This window comes from Typopeltis vanoorti, chromosome 12 (genome assembly GCF_054136105.1).
Source record: "Typopeltis vanoorti isolate ZY-2024b chromosome 12, IOZ_Tvanoo_1.0, whole genome shotgun sequence".
NCBI lineage: Eukaryota > Metazoa > Arthropoda > Arachnida > Uropygi > Thelyphonidae > Typopeltis > Typopeltis vanoorti.
The window spans coordinates 103916077-103937435 of record NC_143560.1 but is presented as its reverse complement, the minus strand read 5'-3'; the positions used below and the strand labels follow the sequence as shown (position 1 = coordinate 103937435).

At 34.0% G+C, this 21359-nt stretch overlaps 1 protein-coding gene across 3 annotated transcripts in view; it reads right to left on the bottom strand.

The window, feature by feature from the left end:
• LOC150101091 (uncharacterized) overlaps positions 1-21359 on the bottom strand; it is a 99594-nt gene that overhangs the window by 31110 nt on the left and 47125 nt on the right. For all 3 annotated transcript variants that reach the window (XM_090401460.1, XM_090401462.1, XM_090401461.1), the window contains exons 5-6: positions 13173-13389; positions 11075-11193 (exon numbers count right to left, since the gene is read on the bottom strand). In XM_090401460.1, coding sequence (XP_090257586.1) covers positions 11075-11193; positions 13173-13389 — 336 coding nt within the window. The remainder of the gene's footprint in view (positions 1-11074; positions 11194-13172; positions 13390-21359) is intronic.

Genomic DNA, 21359 nt, shown 5'->3' with positions numbered 1-21359 from the left:
GAAAGACTGCAATGATTAAAAAGATGATATTGGAATTATGGAATGTAGATTATGAGGATAGATGAGAATATGTGAACTGGACACTAGTAGACAGAAGAAAGAGGGTGATATGATAGAGATCTATAAACTTTTGAGAGGATGTTATGGGATATCAGTTGATAAAAATTTTTCATTATATGGAAGGGGGGAATCTGTGGAAGCTAAGTTTGTGTGCAGTTAAGAAAGAAGTAACAGCTAGATTTTTCTCTCATAGAACCATGAGTGAGTGAGTGGAACAGTTTTGGCTGATGAAGTAGTGAGTGCATCTAGTGTAAATGATTTTAAGAGACAGTATGACAGCTGGTGCAGGTAATGTATGGCCTCTTTCAAAGATTGACTCCCTGGAGGTCTAATAATGATAAAAATATATGGAGCATCTAAAAAAATAAAATAAAATAAAAAACTTTAAAAGAAAGATAGTCCAACACTACTTTCAAACTTCATATGAAGCTGGCTGCTCTTATCTGTTCCTCTAACAACTAATTTCCTTTCTTCCTCTCAATTCCAAATGTGTACAAAATTCTTTTTTCTTGCAAACTTATAAAATGGACAAACTGAAAGATCTTCCAACATCCATCTTGAAGAACATAACACAACATCAGATCACAGTTAGGTTCAGTTGACTGTGCCTTAGACATCCTGCACAAAATCAAACAGACATAAAATTACTATGCTTCAGTGCAGTGAAGCATAGTAGTTTTGTGTAGTAGCAAACTGTGAAAGATATATTTATTTAGAATACCAAAAAATAACAAGTTTCAGTGAAATGTTAAATTTTTTTAATGTTCTCTGCTCATCTATTTTTTTTAAGGATTTTAATGTGGATTTCAACCTCTCATTTAATTAAAATAAACACATGCATGTGTATACATAAAGTGCATGAGAATATGCATCACAAATATCAAAATAATTCCTGAAATAATTTTGGGTATTAAATAAAATTAATTTAAAAATTTTTTAGGACTTTGTAGTCTGCAAATTCCTCTTCCTATTTTTCTAGATATATCCCTCTATTTTCAAAACATTATTTTCACCCTCCTTTCTTTTTCTTTCACTTATTTCCTGAAATAAACTGCAAAATTCATTCAGAAGAATGAATATATTCTTGAATATGACTAACTCTCACTATAGCAAATATCACTATAACTATTGGAAATTTCCAACCAGTGCCTCATGGATGGAGTGCTATTTTAAAAAGAAATTCTCTACAGTAAACTATACACTAAAAACAAACTATTCCTTCCTACAAGTGTGTTGTGTTGTAATATAGAAAGGATGAAAGAAAAAAAACAACTTTTAATTGCTTAATAGTACTGTTCTTTGTTGTATATTCACTTTTTTTATGAATAAATTATGTGTGTTTGAAGATAAGTGATAATGCATGTGTTCATGCCAGCCTGCCTCCCTATACCACTTATACCTACCATAGAGGCACAAGTATATATTCTGCAAACATGCTTACAACAGTTTCTCAAACTTGTGATTCTCTATACATTAAGAGCAAAGAGTGTAATATCAGGTAATTAAATACCATTTAGTCTGAAAAGTAGAATGACAGTAAACAGTGAGTATATACATTCACTTAAGAATAATGAATTTTGCAACTTTTTTCAATGCAGAAGCAAAATGCTTTTTATTATTTTCTTAAATTGGTTCTTCTTCTTAAGTAGCTTCTCCAATTTGGAGGGTAGCAATCATGGTATGCCAGAGCATCCATTTATCTGCCATCCTTTTGATCTCATAATAGTTCTTATTACCCATCTATTATCAACATTTACATCATCAACACAAGAAGTTTTTGGTATACCAGGAGATCTTCCCTCTAATTTTCTCTCCAGTATTTACACAGATGTTTTCCCCTGCTGATCGTTTTAATATGTGTCTTACCATGTTACATTTTCTCTAAACTGATTAGGAAAATAATAATCCATCAAAGCAATACCAAAATAGCTACCTAAATGAATTATTAATCTTTACTGGTAATGTATATTTTTTTATTGCTGCATATCCTTAGGTGATAACTGATCTGAATAAATAACATTTTGCAGAAATGTGTAACACAATCAAGTAGATATATAAAATTTGTTTTTTAAAAGATACTTCTGAAAGTGACGATAATCAATCATTCTAAAGTATTTTTCACAGTTCATAATGACTACAGGACTTCCTAATTCAAACTGACACCATTCGTAAAGATGAAGAAAAACAAAGTGTAACTTGTATACATCACCTTTATTGCTGAAATTTAGAATAAGGTGCATTTGTGTTGTTAGCCATTTTTAGAGTTATCACATTTAACTGATTTCTCTGATTCATTCTTACAAACAATTTTTTTTTCTATAATTAAGGAAAGAGTGTTATATGGCTTCACATACACACTGGCATTAGAACCTTATTCAGGGAAGGATAAATAAATATTTTTGGTTAAGTATGAGTAATATAATTTTTGTTTTCTTTTTCATGTCAATTCCCACTGGAAAAGAAGGAGTAGCCATAGTATTCAACACAAAATACGAGGCTAATCTTCTTGAATGGCAGGCAGTCTCAAGTAGAGTGATGTGGGCAAATATCAGAATGGTGAATTGGACAATGAGAGTTATTTGTGCCTATGGTCCCAGAGAAGGTTCTACTAAGGTAGAAATGGAGGAATTTTTTGATGCTTTAGAAAAAGCAACTGACACAATGAAAAAGGAAACGTTGGTCCTTGTTGGGAATCTAAATAGCAGAGTAGGAAATGATTTTGATGTTGAAAGTTTATTTTTCACTTGGTTAGAGTATAATAAAATTAGTTTAATCCTTTTTCCAAGTGTGAACAAACAAAGTTTGCGCCTGAAAGTATCTTCAGGACTGGGGTAAGGTGGTACAACACCAGGGCAACTCGTTGCAAAGGTGGAGAAAGCTACCAACACTCCTATCTCAGTATTTCCTATAATGCAAAACACATCTCCTTGCGGATATGTCTAATGTTATGCATTAAGGGAAGGGTGACTACCCAGACTAGTTTCGACCTTTATTGAGGTCTCTTCAGTGGGAGCCAGGCCCAAGTGAAGATACAAGGCAGAAGCATTAGCAGGTCATCTCTACCTATAAGGTGTTGTACCACCTTACCCCAGTCCTGAAGATACTTTCAGGTGCAAACTTTGTTTGCTCACACTTGGAAAAAGGATTAAACTAATTTTATTATACTCTAACCAAGTGAAAAATAAACTTTCAACATCTTTCTCTAAATCCAGAGAATTTATTAAAAAAGGGTGGCACACCATTTGGCAACTCCTATAGGTAGAGATGACCTGCTAATGCTTCTGCCTTGTATCTCCACTTGGGCCTGGCACCCACTGAAGAGACATCAATAAAGGTCGAAACTAGTCTGGGTAGTGGCCCTTCCCTTAATGCATAACATTAGACATATCTGCAAGGAGATGTGTTTTGCATTATAGGAAATACTGAGATAGGATTGTTGGTATCTTTCTCCACCTTTGCAACGAGTTGTCCTGGTGTTGTACCACCTTACCCCAGTCCTGAAGATACTTTCAGGTGTAAACTTTGTTTGCTCACACTTGGAAAAAGGATTAAACTAATTTTATTATAGGAAATGATTGTCAGACATACAAAAATGTTTTGGGATGGAGAAAAGAGCAAAGCTAATAATAATGGCCAATACTTGTTGGATTTCTGCTCAGGATATGGACTGGTTATTACTAACACCATGTTCCAACATAAAAATGTGCACAAATTCACATGGAGAGAAGAGGCAAGGAATAAGAAAAGTCTCATTGACTATGTTATTGTTGATAGTGATGTTTTCTCCCTTGTGCAGGACACCAGAGTGTACAGAGGATTTGAAATTGGAAGCAATCACTATTTAGTCTTGAGCAGGATAAAATTGAATTTCATATTGAAAAGAATAACATGTAAAAAAGATTTAAAGCAGATAAAAGTTGAGCAGCTCTCAGATGTGAACTGTAAACTAAAATACACAAAAATTATTGAAGACAAAATGAAAAAGTTTGAGAACAGCAACCAAACCTTGGGGATTCAGTGGCAAGCCTTGAAGAAAATCCTGATTGATTCAGCCAGAGAGTCATGTGGTGATGTTATCTGCAAGGATAGAAAAATCAGAACTCCATGGTGGACACAGGAAGTTAAAGAGGCAGTGAAAGAAAAGAAGAAAGCATATCAAAAGTTCCTGGCAAATAAGTCAGTTTTTGCTCTGAGAGAATACAGAGACAAATGTAAGAAAGCGAAACACTGTGTAAAACTAGCTAAACAAAAGTCATGGGAGGACTTTGACAAGAACATAGAAAATAAATATCGAGAAGGTGGTAGATATTCTGGAGGTTGTTGAAGAAGCTTGGAAATGGAGAAAAGAGTGCTGTTAAAGGCATTAGAGATGATAAAGATGACATGAAAACAGGAGAAAAAGATATCCTTGAAGTATGGAGTAATTACTTCGAAAAATTGCTAAATGAAACAAGCTGTGAGTGCACAGTGGTAAAAAACACTCAACAGGCATATAGTCAAGAATACATATACATACTTGAAGTAGAAAAAGCCATCAAAGGCTTGAAATGTGGAAAGGCTGCAGGAGTAGATGATATTCGACCAGAAATTCTGAAGTATGGTGGTATAAAAGTCTTACAGTGGCTGCACTGCATAGTTCAGAAAGCCTGGACAGAGGGACGAATTCCCGATGATTGGAGTAGAGCTCTAATAGTACCCATATATAAAAAGGGAAATAAAACTGAATGCGAAAATTACAGAGGTATTTCCCTACTGAGTGTTCCTGGCAAGATCAATACAAGTATACTTGAGAAACGGTTGAGAAGAATTGTGGAAGAAAAGCTTGGTGAAGAACAAGCTGGATTCAGGCCAAATAGAGGCTGTCAGGATCAGATCTTCACTTTATGACAAACAGTTGAGAAAGCATGAGAATATAACAAAGATCTGTATTTAAGTTTTGTCGATCTGGAAAATGCATATGACAAGGTGCCAAGAGAGAAGCTATTCAATACGCTACAATTATATGGTGTCAATGGGGCATTATATCAAGCAATACTTAGGCTTTATTTGAGTTGTAAGTTAGCAGTTAGAATTGAAGGAAGCACAGAAGATGGTTTAATGTTAAATCTGGTGTGAGACAAGGATGTGCATTATCTATATGGATCACATTATGAAGGAAAGTGGTATTAAACATATCAGAATTGGAGATGTTAACGTCAGCTCTTTGCTTTATGTAGACGATGTTATACTTCTAAATAAATCCTCTATAAGTTTGCATGATTCCCTGACTAAATTGAATAACTGTTGTAATAGATATGGTATGAAGGTGAGCATTAAAAAGACAAAGACAATGAAAATAGGTAGAATTGTTGAAAATGTTAACTGTGTTGTGAATGGGGAACCTGTGGAACAAGCAAAACATTTCAGCTATTCAGGCACGATTTTTACTGAAGATGGTAAATTAAATATGGAAACAGGCAGCAGAATCAACAAAGTTGGTATGGTAGGCAGTCAATTGAATAAATTTATATGGAATAAGAGAGAAATTAGTTGGAACACTAAATTAGCTGTATACAAGATTGTTCAAACCAGTTTTAACTTATGGATCTGAGAGCTGGGTCAGAAATAAAACACTTGACCAAAGACTAGAGACTGCAGATATGAGAGTCCTGAGAAAGATTAGAGGCGTGAACAGATGGCATCAATGGCAATATCATATTAAAAATGAGGATATTAGGAAAGAACTTGACAACTGAGCTAATCTCAGGTGGTATGGTCACTTAAACAGAATGGGCGAGGAAAGATTAGCAAAACAAGTGTTCTCTGCCAGGTTTGCAGGAAAATGACCCAGAGGAAGACCAAGATATAGGTGGATTGATATGGTACAAAGTGCCTTAGACGATAGAAATATAAGATCTGATAATGTTGGAGTCTTGACAAGTAACAGACTGATTTGGAGGAAAATTGAAGATAGGAAATTAGTAATGATGTAAATTTTTCATGTAGTACTATCATATCCTGTACACCCCTTGAGGGTACATGTCAGGAATTTGATGATGATGATCCCACTCAAAAAAAAAAGGCTGTTAAATATAGTACATTTAGTATCATGGACAAGAAATGGTGGAAAAGGTGTGTGTGTGTGGAGGAGGGGATACATATATACAGAAAAATTAAATAAATATGATAGATGTCAATTAAAAAAAAAACATACTTAACTATTTTTTTTGAAACAACTGTCTATACAGAGAAATACCTTGTATAGTGCGGTTTTGAACAATGTGGGTTTTGGTCTAACGCGGTTTTTATTATTACACTAACATTGTCAACACTGACTGGCAACTCCAGGGTGCCGCAAGTAACAGTCAAGAGCCACGTTTATGCAGTAGTAATTCGACTGGCTCTCACGTAGACACGTTCTTTCCCCGCGGCATTTTATTATTTACGTTAATATTAATATTTAATATTTTTTTTATTATTTAAGTATGAGTGAAAAGAGACAAAACAAAGAAGACACTGTTGGAGTAACAAAAAAAAAACCGCAAGTGGTTGACATTAAAGAAGAAACTTGAAATTATAAAATGTCACGAGAATGGCGCTTCGTTTGCTAAAATAGCACGTGAGAATTCAATGAATGAGTCATCTGTACGAACAATTATTCAGAGCAAAGAAAAGATTGAACAACGTGGAATGAGCACCGCTTCTTATATGTCAAAAGCGATCACGAGAAATCGAACTTCTATAATGGAAAATATGGAAAGCCTTCTAATGATCTGGATTGAAGATTGTAATCAGAAAAAGATTCTTTTGAGTCAAATGATAATCCAGGCAAAAGCACAAGTCTATATGACAAAATAAAAGTGAAAATGAAGGAGGTACAACCAGTGAAACTTTTATAGCAAGTCGCGGGTGGTTCTACTCAAAAAGCGTATGGGACTCCATAACGTAAGAATCCAAGGTGAAAGCGCAAGTGCTGACAATAAAACTGCAGAATTATTTCCCAATGAATTGAAGGAGCATATTGAGAAGGAAGGCTATACAGATGATCAAATTTTTAATGCTGATGAGACTGGCTTGTTCTGGAAAAGAATGCCATCACGCACATTTCTAGCAGAGAAAGAAAAAACACAAGCTGGGTATAAAGTGTCGAAAGACCAATGACACTTTTACTAGGAGGTAATGCATCAGGTGATTTAAAATTGAAGCCACTATTAGTGTACAGAGCGGAAAACCCAAGAGCTCTTAAGGGCTTTACATAGAACAATTTACCTATTCATTGGCGTTCGAATAAAAAAGCATGGGTGACTCGTTCAATTTTCCAAGACTGGTTTAAAACTTGTTTTTGCCCTGAAGTTAAAAAGCTATTGTAAAAAGAACGACATTCCTTTCAAAATTTTGCTTTTATTAGACAATGCGCCAGGCCATCCAACTCTATTGACTGACTTAGATGAAAATGTCAAGATTCATATTTTCCCTCCAAACACAACATCAATTCTGCAGCCGATGGATAAAGGCGTTAACTCCACTTTCAAGGCTTACTATTTAAGACGAACTTTTTCTCAAGCTATTAAAGCTGCAGCACAAGAAGATTCTTAGACTTGGAGTGAATTTTGGAAGAAATTTAACATAAAAATGCCATTCAAAATATTTATGACTCTTGGCAAGAGGTGACTCAAAGCAACATGAGAGCCGTATAGCATAATATCTTGCCGCATTGTTCAAAGGACTTTGTTGCCTTTGCAACACAGAAAGAGGAAATCTCAACAGAAATTGTGCAGATGGGCAAAGATCTTGGTTTTACAAGTTTAGATTGTAACAATGTGAATGAATGTATTGATTCTCATTCAAATGATCTGGATGGGAGTTGGAACAACAACGTACCTATGAAGCAGAAGACGACGAAAATCCCCACTGATGTCATGGTTGAAGAATTTTCCTTTGCTGACCTTTCAACTTTTGTGAGAAAAATCGACAAAACTTCTGACTTTCTCATAAATGCCAACCCGAATTTGGAAAGAAGCATCAAAGTGAGACAAGGTCCCAATAATGCCATCAAATGCTACAGAGATCTAGTACTTGAAGAGACAAAGAAGACAAGGATGGTTCAACAAACACTAAAAGACTACTTTAGTAAAAAAGTAAATTACTGTATGCTAAAATTGAAGCAATATTTGTTTTGTTTTCTACAACTTTTATATCAGTTTAAAAGGATTTTATTTATTGTTTAGTTAATAAAAATAACAATTTTTTTCATTTTTAAACATTTTTATTATCCTAAATTTTTGTAATAAACAAATTTAATTAAAAACCTTTATAAATAGACCTCGAACAACGCGGTTTTGCATAGCGCAGACGCTTCTTGCAACCAATTAATCGTGCTATACAAGGTATTCTTATATATATATATATAGAACATACAGAACATATAACCTTCTATGTTTCTTTCAAGAATTTTAAATTCTTGAAAGAAATATCCAAATACATAGAATACAAAGGATATGCACATACAACAGACACTGAGGCATGGGATAAAACAAAAAGAACAAAAAAATATAGTATTAAGACATCTGCAATGAATTTAGCATAATATTTCTTCCATCTTCATGCACTTAGCAGCATACATCAAACAAAAATTTACATTGTGAAATAGGAGAGTTCATTCTTTTTCCATGGTGCACAAATGGCAGACATCTGTCATGAAGAGTATCAATATTAATTAATTTGTGCAAACTGACATACATACAGGGTGTTCGGGATAAATTTGACATATTTATAATTAATTATATTTTTCCGTAAGTTACATGTATTAACACACACTTCTCTTCATTTAAAAGTTTGGACCCTTCTTCATTCATATACAAGATGTCAGAAAGGATGGATAGCTGGAACCCACCTGAATCATGGAAGAGAATAACTTGTATCATGATGATTCGTGCCCGCCATCAAAATAAGGATATTACGACTGCTGCCCAATGCTCCCTGAATACAGTAAAAACAATCAGGCATGAACTAGAGACTTGCAATGGTGACTACGAAGATGTAGCAAGAAGAAAGATCCCTAGCAGACCATCTGATTGCGTTCGTACAGCAGAATTCCTCGCAAATCTGCAGGAACAGGTGTTGAAGAACCCTGGCATTGGAATTCGGGCTTTGTTCGTGGAGTTGCTAACTGTAGTCAAGCCCTGGATAACAAGGGTAGCCAATGGTAGGCCGTATGTATGGCAGCAGGATTCGGCCCCTTGCCACACCTCTGGGAAAAGTCAAAAATGGTTGTCTGAAAATTTCTACGACTTCACCAGTCCAAATGTTTGGCCTCCAAACTCCCCAGACCTTAACCCCATGGATTATTTTGTATGGGGCGCAGTTGAAAAAGACACCAATCGCACTTCCAGTAATACAAAAGCCCAGTTAATGGATAAAATTAAAACAGTTTTTGCGGCCCTTCCCAGGGAGACTGTAGCATCAGCTTGTTCGAGGTTCCGAAGCAGAATTGAAGCTGTGATCGATGCTAATGGTGGTTATTTTGAGTAAATCTTGTTGATAGTATTGTAATTAACTCTGCCTGTAATGTTTTTTTGTCAATTCATTAAATTTAATAGATACAAAGAAGATTTTCTTTTTCCTTACAAAACTGTCAAATTTATCCCGAACACCCTGTACATACATACGTATGTATGTATGTATATAACAACAAATTTTGTACCTAGAAATGGAGTTCTACGTGACTGCAGAAATCAACACTGCATTGAATCGTTAATTTGCGTCCATTTCACGAAACTAATCACTGAAACTTTATTTGAGTAAGATGGGAAAATGGAATTCCCATTCCATTTTCCCATCTTATTTTCATGTTAGGCTCATGATCAAGTTACTTGGGATCATAGGAACTTGGTTGGTACTTAAATATTTAATGTTTAATTATTTAATTGCTGACTACTATACATGCACCTAACCCCCTCCCATCCTACAAAAAATTAGAAAAATGGTTCATAATGGATGTTTATTTTCTTGATCATCTAACTAGAGTAATTATTTGGACAATAGATCAAGTGTTAACTAATAAATATTTATTAAACCTACTAGTTTCAAACTTTAGCTGTTGGCATCTTCAGGGTACAAGCACTTAGGTTAAAAAACATTACACAAATATGAATAACTGTAAAATTCTAACAATTATAGTTACCAACTAAAATAGCATTGAACGTGAGTGATACACGTATTGCGTGTACATGATTAACTAGTTGTTGCTAAGGAACGTTCTGTAGTTTGCATTGAAGTTCATTTCCTGTGTGTTAAGAGATCTAATTAGGGTTTTCCATATCTCTGGGAGTATTAAACCCTGGTTCCTGTTAAGGTTATCAACAGAGCAAGTGACTGCAGCTGCTTCTTTAAATATTCGGGAGTAGTAGTCTTCTTCTATATAAGGGGAACATAGAAAAATGGTTCATTTTTCTAAATGTTATGACTGAATTTTTTTTATTATATGTTTATTCCCTCACACTTTAGAATATATCTATAGGTAAAAAAAGACAATAATCAATACAAAACATATATATAACTTAAGTTTTTAAAATAAAATTAATAAATCTGGCAGATGTATTCAAAGCACTCATACTGTGATAACAAAATTTCCACATCCAACACATGATGGCCACATTAGTACGTGCTTATGTATCATGGAGAAGCACCACTCCAGGGAGTTTCTAATAAAAAAATTTTTTTTTTTAAAAAATCAACTATCAATGACACCATTCAGGTAGTGCATAAATCACTGTTGTAACTATCTGGTGTCTACTTAATTTTGTCCTTTGAAATACAATTACTCACTGTTAATAAAATATTTGTACATAATATGATTATATTATTCAGCTCACTCATTATTTTAATTAATAGCATTAATTATTAATAACAAAATCAGTTAAACACTCCATTGCCATAAAAGTAAGAGAAATAAAAATTAATTACACAGAGAGAGAGAGAGAAATTAAAGATATTTTATTATTTAGTTTTCTTTAATGATCACATAGCAAAATACCTATAAACTATTTTATGGATATCATCAATTTTCTTTGTCATGAATTTAGGATCTGAAGGATAAACCATGATGACTTTTCCATCTGCAAACACACCAATCACATGTTCCTTTTTCCAATGCTACAGAAGAAACATAAGACACTAATGAAGTAAATACATATCATAATATATTTCACATAGCTTTTTAATTAGATCAACTAGTTCTTTAACATTAAGATGAGAATTAAAATTGCAAAAGTTGAAAAACAGAGTAAATGCATAAAACACAGCAAATGCACATATAAGGATTAAAAAAAAAAATGATAGCAATAGTTCATAAGAGATTAGCAAAATTTCTGTCATCCAATGTATCCTCATCATGTCTTCAATGCATCATCTCCATATTTGATTGTTTTTTCATATACTGTTTCTTCCTAAGTTATACTGTTTAACACGTTCATTGCCAATCACGCGATATCGCGCGATGCGAGTTCTCACCAAACGACCGATCACGCGTTATCGCGTGGCCGTCGTTAACTAAATAAAAAAACTAAAAAAAAGTTGGCCACCACACAAAATTCCAATTTTCAGCTTGGCAATGAACGATATCACGCGATGCGAGTTCTCGCGAAATGGCCGATCACGCGTTATCGCATGGACGTCGCTAACTAAATAAAAAAATAAAAAAAAATTGGCCACCACACGAAATTCCAATTTTCAGCTTGGCAATGAAAGTGTTAATGAGAGCCAATCATACATAATACAATATCATGTCATTATATTTCTTATATTACATAGGAGCATTTTTTTCTTTATGCTTATTCTTTGAGACTTCTTACATAATTATTATAAAACAATATACTGAATCTGTTTCCTGCTAAAGTGTGTTGCATTTTTCTATTATAGTATGATAAGTTAAACTGGATCTACGTATTTTCTTTTTCTCCACATGTTTAATGTATTTACCTTGACTAAAATTTTCTAATTGGTTTGTCCAGTTCACGTATTAAATGTGGCAAGTACCACACATCTCGATGACACTAGCTTCTGAACAGGTAGCTGGAAGCTTGGATGTATTCAAGTGATATCTATACTTTGTTTAGGGGTGTTAAAAAAAAAACTTTGATGGCATTGGACATTATAATATACATATATGCAAAACATGATTCTAATTAACTACTGGAATTGGTTCTTTGGCTTAGCATCATACACTTTTTTTTTTTTTTTTGCAAGATATCTTTGTTATCCTATTCCTAATTCTTGTGTGTTTTCTTGTATATCACTAGATAATGGCATTTGTCATTTCTTTCAAAGTGAATATTTCCATTAAGACTATGGAATGTTAAAGTATAAGGATACATTGAGCAAATATAATTTCAGAAGTTCCTCGTGTTTTTATACCAAGTAGGCAAACTGTTTCTCTGCTTGTTTGATTTCTGGTGCAAAATAATAACGGTGGTTTGCTGTCCTTTTCAATAAGGTTTACTGCCTCTTCTGTTCATCAGTGAAGGCATTTTATAAGACACATATAGTAAAATATAGTAAAATTTTTACTAGATATAGTAAAATTTTTCAATAAATAAGAGTAAGGAAGAAATCAAATGGTTATCCTCAGAAGTTCAGTAAGTGTGTGGCAAGTGAGTGAAATGGAAATGAAACCAACGGTGATGAGCAGTACATCAATTATGAACAAGTAAGATATACACTTTTATGTATGTTAGAGAGGACTTTCTACAATACATCACAGAATTAGAAATGACTCATTACAGCAAACTAACAGGGACTTCAAGAAACTGTTGTAGTGTTGTAGAAAATTTGGTATATCAAGCACAGTTTGTTATACCAAATTTTCACCATAATAGCACTGTACCTATAGGACTCCATTAATGACTTTTGTTATAACAGTGTTTACTATAGTGAAAGTTATCTATACATGGAAGTGTTCAGATGGTGATAATATTCTTATAAATCTAGGCCAAAATATATCAATATATTTTGAAATGGGGAAAGGAGAAGGACGTGCTCTACACTGCTTGGTGAGTGACTAGTTAGGATGAAGAGCTTGCGACATATCAGTAAGAGATCAAAACAGAATACAGAAAATAATCAAAAGTACTTACTGGATATTTTAAGCACGAAAATAGCTCCCTATGATACTTAGCATGCAGTCTGTTGTCGAAGTCTTCACTGACAAGATTGCATACAGAGCATCGTTTCATTTCCAACTTTTTTTGTTCTTTGACATTTTTATTTAATTCTTTTCTATGACTGAATTCACAGATTTCTTGAATGGAAGACACTGAAGCATTCTGTTTATTGGATTCTTCTGAAACATCACTATAAGTAAAGCATTTTTTACTGATCATGTTTTTTTATTATCACTTTATAAAAGAGCTACTAATATAAATTAATATTAAAATGATTTTATTTGGTTTTATCTACATGATGGGATATAACAGAATTGTTCTAAAACCTTAAATGTAATGATTGGCATGCAACCAAATCCTCCACAGTCTGGCTTGTGGAAAACAACTGCATTATTACAGATAAGAACAGCATATAAAAAATTGTCTGTGGTAATACATGTGTATTACTAAATAATAATGAACGTCAAAGTTTTGCAAAATGACTAGGTCAGCACATTCGAAAGATATATGTCAAATGGTATAATGAAAATAATAATGAACAATTTATGAGTTTTGTTATTTAGTATTTTTGTGTGTGTGTGTGTGATACAGAGCAAGTCATTTTCTGCACTGTTTGCAAATTATTATGCTATGACACAGTATTATTTTATCAATAAGTAGAAATTAATTTAAAATCAGCAAACAGTTATTTCCATTTGCTGCTTCTGCATAAGAAATAGTAGATGTATAAGATATAAAACTTCCATATAAAATATAGCAGATAAGATTACTTACATAGTTATGTGCAAGTAATCTAGTAATTTGTGCAAGACACAGATTACAAAATTTTTGCTTTTAATGAAAGTCATTCAGTTTATAACAATACTAGCAAAACTACTAATGCAACTTAATAGATATGTAATAATTGAGACAGTATGCACACTTGTCTTAGACTAGATTTAACACCAAACTATCTTCCTGCACATCTCCTTCAATTCTAACAACCAACTTACAACTTAAACATAGACTATATGTTGATTAATAATCATGTTCCATTTCACACTCTATATAATTGCAGTGGTTTGAACAGTTTTTCTCTTGGCACCCTGTTATGTGCCTTTTCTAGATGTACAAAGCTCAAATATATATCCATGCTGTATACCCATGACTTCTCAATTATTTGTCTTAAAGTAAAAATCTAATTTCAGCAACTTATATTTTCACTTCAAGATATAAATATCTTGGTTGCTGGCTTAATGAAAGGTGGGATCTTGAAATAGATATTAAGACAAGGATTGAAGTTGCACGACAGTCCTTCATGAAAATGAGAACATTATTCTGTAATAAAGACCTAAACATGGAGGTCGGATGCTGAAATGCTATGTGTGGTCTATTCTGCTCTATGGAGTTAAAACATGGACATTGAAGGCGACAACCATCAAGAAAATTGAAGCCTTTGAGATGTGGCTATACAGTGAACAATCCAAATAAAGTGGATTTGCAAAAAAAGATTACTTCATCAGATGGATGAAGACAAAGATATTATATAAATCAAATTTCAAATCAAACAGACTATTCCTGGAAACATTTCAAATCCTATCAAATTCTGGGAATTTAAACAGGTTGGTTGTTTGGAATTATGGCTGAAGCATGTTGAAAGTTTATTTTTCACTAGGTTACAATATAATAAATTTAGTTTAATCCTTTATCCCAGTGAGAGCAAACAAAGTTTGCGCCTGAAAATATCTTCAGGACTGAATATAGTGTTGTACTATCTTACCTGGGTAAGTAGTATAAAAACACCAGGCGACTCGTAGCAAAGGTGGAGCAAGCTACCAACACTCCTAACCCAGTATCTCCCAAAATGCAAAACACATCTCCTTGCGGATATGTATACTGTTAAGCATTAAGGGATTGGCAGCTACCCAGACTAGTTTCGACCTTTACTGAGGTCTCTTCAGTGGGAGCCAGGCCCAGAGTTGGAGATACCAGGCAGAAGAAGTAGCAAGGTCATCTTTACTTATAGGAGTTGCCAAAAGGTTTGCCACCTTTTTTTATTAAATTCCTCTGGATTTAGAAAAAGATGTTGAAAGTTTATTTTTCACTAGGTTAGAATATAATAAATTTAGTTTAATCCTTTATCCCAGTGAGAGCAAACAAAGTTTGCACCTGAAAATATCTTCAGGACTGAATATAGTGTTGTACTATTTTACCTGGGTAAGTAGTACAACACCAGACAACTCGTAGCAAAGGTGAAGCAAGCTACCAACACGCCTAAACCAGTATCTCCCAAAATGCAAACCACATCTCCTTGCAGATATGTATACTGTTAAGCCAACACTATATTCAGTCCTGAAGATATTTTCAGGCGCAAACTTTGTTTGCTCTCACTGGGATAAAGGATTAAACTAAATTTATTATATGGCTGAAGCAGTTAAGACTATGAAGCCAGTCTGTAAGCCTGAAAAGTTCTTGGCCTACCAATGAAAAAACGAATTTATAATTTCAAAATTTTTTTTTTTTTCAACATAATCTCCCTTAAGACAAATACATTTATTCCAGCGATGCTCCACCGCCATTATCCCGTCCCTGTGGTGGTTCTCAGTAAGATCTGCAAAATACCCCTCTACGACTACAATCACCTCTTGATTTGAAGAAAAACGCCAACCAGCGAGGAAGAGTTTTAGTTTTGGGAAGAGAGAAGTCGGAGGAAGCCAAATCTGGGGAATAGGGTGGATGTTCCAACAATTCATAGTGCAGATCCCTTAATTTTACCATTGCCAAAACATCTTTGTGGGCAGGAGCATTGTCCTGATGAAAGATGATTTGTTTTCTTTTGCAAACTGGTTCTTTTCTCATGCATTTTTTCGTCTAGTCTGGTTAAAAGATCGGAATAATATTCCCTAGTTATTGCTTTATCCTTTTCAAGATAATTAATAAACAAAATGCCTTTAGCATCCCAAAACAACAAATGCCATGATTTTTCCTGCTGATGGAACCGACTTTGTCTTCTTTGGCGCTGAACAACTGGCTTCTATTCCACTGTTTTGACTGCTGTTTGGATTCTAGTGTGTAATGGTGAATCCAAGTCTCATTCAATAAATCAACGCACAAAATCAGTTTTATTCTTGTTAAAATGCTTCAAGCACTGTTCAGATTTTCATGCGAGTGCGTTTTTATCTGCTGTGAGCAAGCACGCCACCCATCTTGCGCAAAAATTTTTCATTTCCAATTCTTCATGCAAAATATATCCTACACGTTCTTTTGAAATGCCTATAGTCTCAGCAATTTCATGCACTTTGACTCGCTGGTCATCCAATACCATATCATGCACTTGGTGAATGATTTCTGGTGTTGTTACACTTTTTGGAAGTTCTCCACGTAGATCATCTTCAAGGCTGGTATGCACATGTTTAAACTTGGACGTCCATTTCTTTATTGTTGAAAATGAAGGAGAAGAGTGCTCATAAACTTTTATGAACTTTGAATGAATTTCTTTTGCTGTTAAATCTTCTTTTACAAAGAATTTTATAACCACACGATATTCAATTTTATCCATTTCAAGAGGTGCAGACAACACTTTTGCTTCAGACAACTGTATAAAACAAACTACTTGATAGAATGACTTGCAATTTCACATGGATGCTAATGACAGATGTACAAACTTAGAAAAAAAAATCTTGCTGATAGTGTTGCCATCTATGATCCAGGCCAAGAACGTTTCAGACCAACCTTGTAAATTGCACATGTTCTTCTGGTTGGTTTTTGCCTGCTTTGCAACATGAAACACCTGGGTTTCCAGGAGAGTGAAATTCTGCTAATTTCAGATAATATCAACACAGGGAAGAACTCTGACATCTAGCAATAGGCAACTGACTTTCTTTGTTCTAGAGGCAATTTCAGTCTGTGCTTTTATCTTGGGTGTGTTTTTAAATATCTAGATAATAATGCTACCTTGAGAGGGTAAATGCTGGTAGTAAATAATTAGTTGGGTAAATTATTTTTTACATTAATGGTTCTAAGTAGTTTTTTCTAGAATCTGGGAACATCAACATTCATGTTGATGTTCCCAAAAACTATGAAAACTAATGAATATGGAAAATTAATGTAGAAATTTCAGGTTGTAAATAGTTTAATAATTAATTATTTACAACCAGACAAATACACTCAGTTAAGACTAAGACCTCAAATTTAAAAGAAATTTGACCTCAAATATAAAAGAAAATTCCCATATTATGGTAAGTTTATTAATGAATCCACAGAAGGGGACTTAGGGAGGGTATCTACGTCAATCATTGTCCAGTGCTGATATCACTGCTCTTTTCAGTTTCACACTAAGGTGGCTACTTTAATGACTAGGAAAATATTCAAGTATACCGAGGAATGATTATAGGTTCCTCTTCCTCTCCCCTTGCAAATTTATTCATCGAAAATTTTAAAATGTCCCTGAATACAACTTCATACAAATATGCTATTTGGCTACACTAGGTGAATAACATTCTTCATCTATATGATGACGTATTAAAATGCTTTCAGCTTATTCAAACAGACTATGTCCCAGAATCTTGTTTGCTATTGAAAAAATAATATAAAACTCTGCTCTACTTTACACCCTCTAAGTGGCAGTGTAAATGATTCTCATAACAATTTAGAGACATAAGAAACACTAGCTAATAGGATATATGACTATCTTTTCCAACCTCACTTGTCTCTACTGAATTAAGCCTATTTGCAGCAACTAATGTCTCTTAACCATAACCATTACTATATGTTAGTGGGCTAGTTTGTGTTTTTACCAGCTAAATCACCTTAGCTGAAGGACACTTGTAAAATTTCCTCCTGCTCTAGATGGGAATTGAATATAGGTCTTACCAAGCAAAAAGCAAAAGTTTGGTCATCCCAACTAAAGGGCTAAACTATGGAAGAGCAGCCATTAGTCATACTTTGCAATGGACTAACTCAAAAAAAAACCCCATTCCCCCACACAAATACCCAGACTATAGCAAGTTCAATGACCATTCCATATACTGGGAGGGGGAAAAGAGCCATATTCCTCTGAAATAAAAATTAAATTATCACATATCTCTTCAATACATTCAAGCCCCATATGAAATCAGAATCCTTCTGCTCAATTAAAGCCATTTCAATTTCTGAAATCACCTGGTGTCTACAGTATCCTTTACTCATGTAAATCCACTTTTGTTGAGATTGATAACACCACAACAACTATTCTAGATTATACTGTGCTATGGTCTTCTAAGCTGCAACAGTTTCCTGTTTTGAATGCAATGAAAGAACACATATCAGCCCTTTCTTTCAAAATAAATATTAAACATTTCGCCAAATTTTAACAAATGTTGCTGCCTAAAGCTTATAAAAATTTGGGAAGATTTTAATAGAACTTCAGCTCATCATCATCAAATTCCTGACATGTACCCTCAAGGGTGTACAGGATATGTAGTACTACATGAAAATTTACATCATTACTAACTTCCTATCTATAAATTTCCTCCAAATCAATCTGTTACCTGTCAAGACTCCAATATTTTCAGATCTTATATTTCTATCTTCTAAGCACTTTTTATCATATCAATCCACCTATATCTTGGTCTTTCTCTGGGTCTTTTTCCTGCCAACCTGGCAGACAATACTTGTTTTGCTAATTTTTCCTCTCCCATTCTGTTTAAGTGACCATACCACCTAAGATTAGCTATGCTAACAGAACTTCAGCTGAATGGCATTATTTAAATGGACTTGTAGGAGTTTAAAATATAATTTTCTTCAAAATCATTTATATGATTTTGAGGGAAAATATACTTCGGTAATGAGAACTTGCTCCTGCATTAAATAGCAGATTTATTATACACTTTCCTTTTTAGCATCTGCATGTTTATGCCTCTTTTATTGATTGCATTTTGTGATGCCTTTGTAATGAAGTGATATCTCAATATTGGAATTCTTCATTGTGGTCTTCATTAAGTCTAAAGACTACAACGAAGAATATGATGATAATGAAGAATTTGCTGGGCATTTTCATTATCAAATCATTTGCTGTACATGCAGTTGTTTTACCTTGCAGCAACAAAGCACTGAATTATAGCATAGTGAAATATTGATATCATTCAGCATTGACAGTTTCTGTGAAAAGCATGGACATTTATGGCATCACAAGATGGCACACCAAACTGAAAGTCTTTGTGGCCAAATCCGCGAATTTTGGCTTTTGAAATAACCACTCAACAAAATGAGGTTCCATTTAAATGTCTAAAATTTAAACTCCAGCTGAGTTTCGATCACACATTTGAAGCAAGTGACAGTAATGTATTTTTCTCCCATCTAGAATTTTCAACTCATTTATAGTCTGCACTCAGAATATGGATGGAAGTGTAGACATTGCGCTCGTCTATACAGTGCTATCCTAGCCCATCTCCTTGATGACCCTGCATTTGCTACTGCACGCTATCAAGAGCTGTTTGCCATACAAAAACTGCAATAACCATAAAACTGCACTTCTGAATTTCTCTTTGCATCATTTATATGATTTTGAGGAAAAATATACTTCAGTAATGAGAACTTGCTCTTGCATTATGAACAGCAGATTTACAGTTGTTCATAATGATGTTTTCCATATGAATGAATGAATGACAAATTATACATTAAATAGCTAATAATAATAATAACACAGAAATTTGCAACACATCTGTTCATTTAATAGATTGTGTGACTTTAGGAATATCCTGAGTTAAAACTGGTTTAACATCAGAAGCAGCACATCATTAAAAAAAGTTACTTAAAAAATAACTAAACAATTTAATAAGAAGGAATTCTTAAACAGTTCACGTTTTCAATTACCAAGATATGTTAACAGGTAATATAATGTTAGATCTGAAATAGGCGACTTCAGAATTTACCTGACGTCACCATTCCAGAATCTAACAATTTACATAAAATCACACTTGCATACTTATCTTTTAGCAGTGAAAATGTGTTTTTTGTTTTAACAACTTCCTAATATAATAATTTGTGAATTTTGTGAATTTTAAAACTTTATACCTAAGTGTCTAGCATAAATGTAAGTCAGAAAAAAAGGCAAAATAAGAGAGGAATTGTTAATGAAATAATGCAAGTGAAAGAATGCGAACTATTCAACAACATAGGGCAAAGATCACCCTAAATACTATAAGATCAGAGAAATACCCACAGGCATTACATCTTAGAAGGCACAATGACGCATACGTTCCCCGAACCAAGAAGTCCCATATGTTAATCAGTGAAGTCACCCGAACGGAGACCAATGGGTGAAATGATGAGATATTTCAAACTCAAAAAGGTGGAATTCTAGGAGAGTGAATAAAACCCGCGACACGGAAGTAAATGTCCCCCGTTCTTTCTTGTTCCTGAGTTTTCTTTCCATGTGCTCCGAGAGTTCTTTGCGATTCAGCTCTCATATTTGAGGGCTGACTTACAACAGAGTTCAGTATGGCACCGTAGTAAAGTTTTGGCAAGATTTACTGCAGGCCGTAGTGAGAAGTTCATCTACGTAAAAACCTAGGCAGAAGTATAGCGTCCAGCTCAAGCGAGCGCGTGCAACCCACGTGGCGTTAAAAATCGAGACAACCAGATTCGAGACAAAGGACGGCAGGAAACCGAAGAAAAAGAATAGATAAGTACCCTCACTTATTCTAGCCCTTTTGAGACTGACTAACATTTAAGAGAGCGAAATTTGTGTTAGAAGAAAGAGTGAAAAGTTTAGATCTGAAAAAAATGACTATGTTTTCTTGAAACGAACTCTAGGAACTTTCAACCAGATAGAGATTCTGTTATGCTTGTTCTGAGAGAGTTTGAAGAATGTGTTAAAGTGCCTTAATGTTAAAAATGAATTGTAATCTTAAATGTAATGCGTACTGAGTTATTGAAACATTAAATTGTGCTAATACTCTGAACTTAGTGTTAAAAATGAATTGTAATCATAAAATGTAATATGTATTGAGACATCGAATTACTGATACTTTGAAGTAGAATACTAAAATTTATTTAATACTGAGAGAGTGAATGAAAGGTAGTGATTTAACTTTAGAATTTGATGATCAATTTAACTTGTGTAGCATCACTAATTGAACTTAATAAATGTTTGATTCTTTAATTATATGTGTTTCTGATCATGTTGACTGACTCTGACCC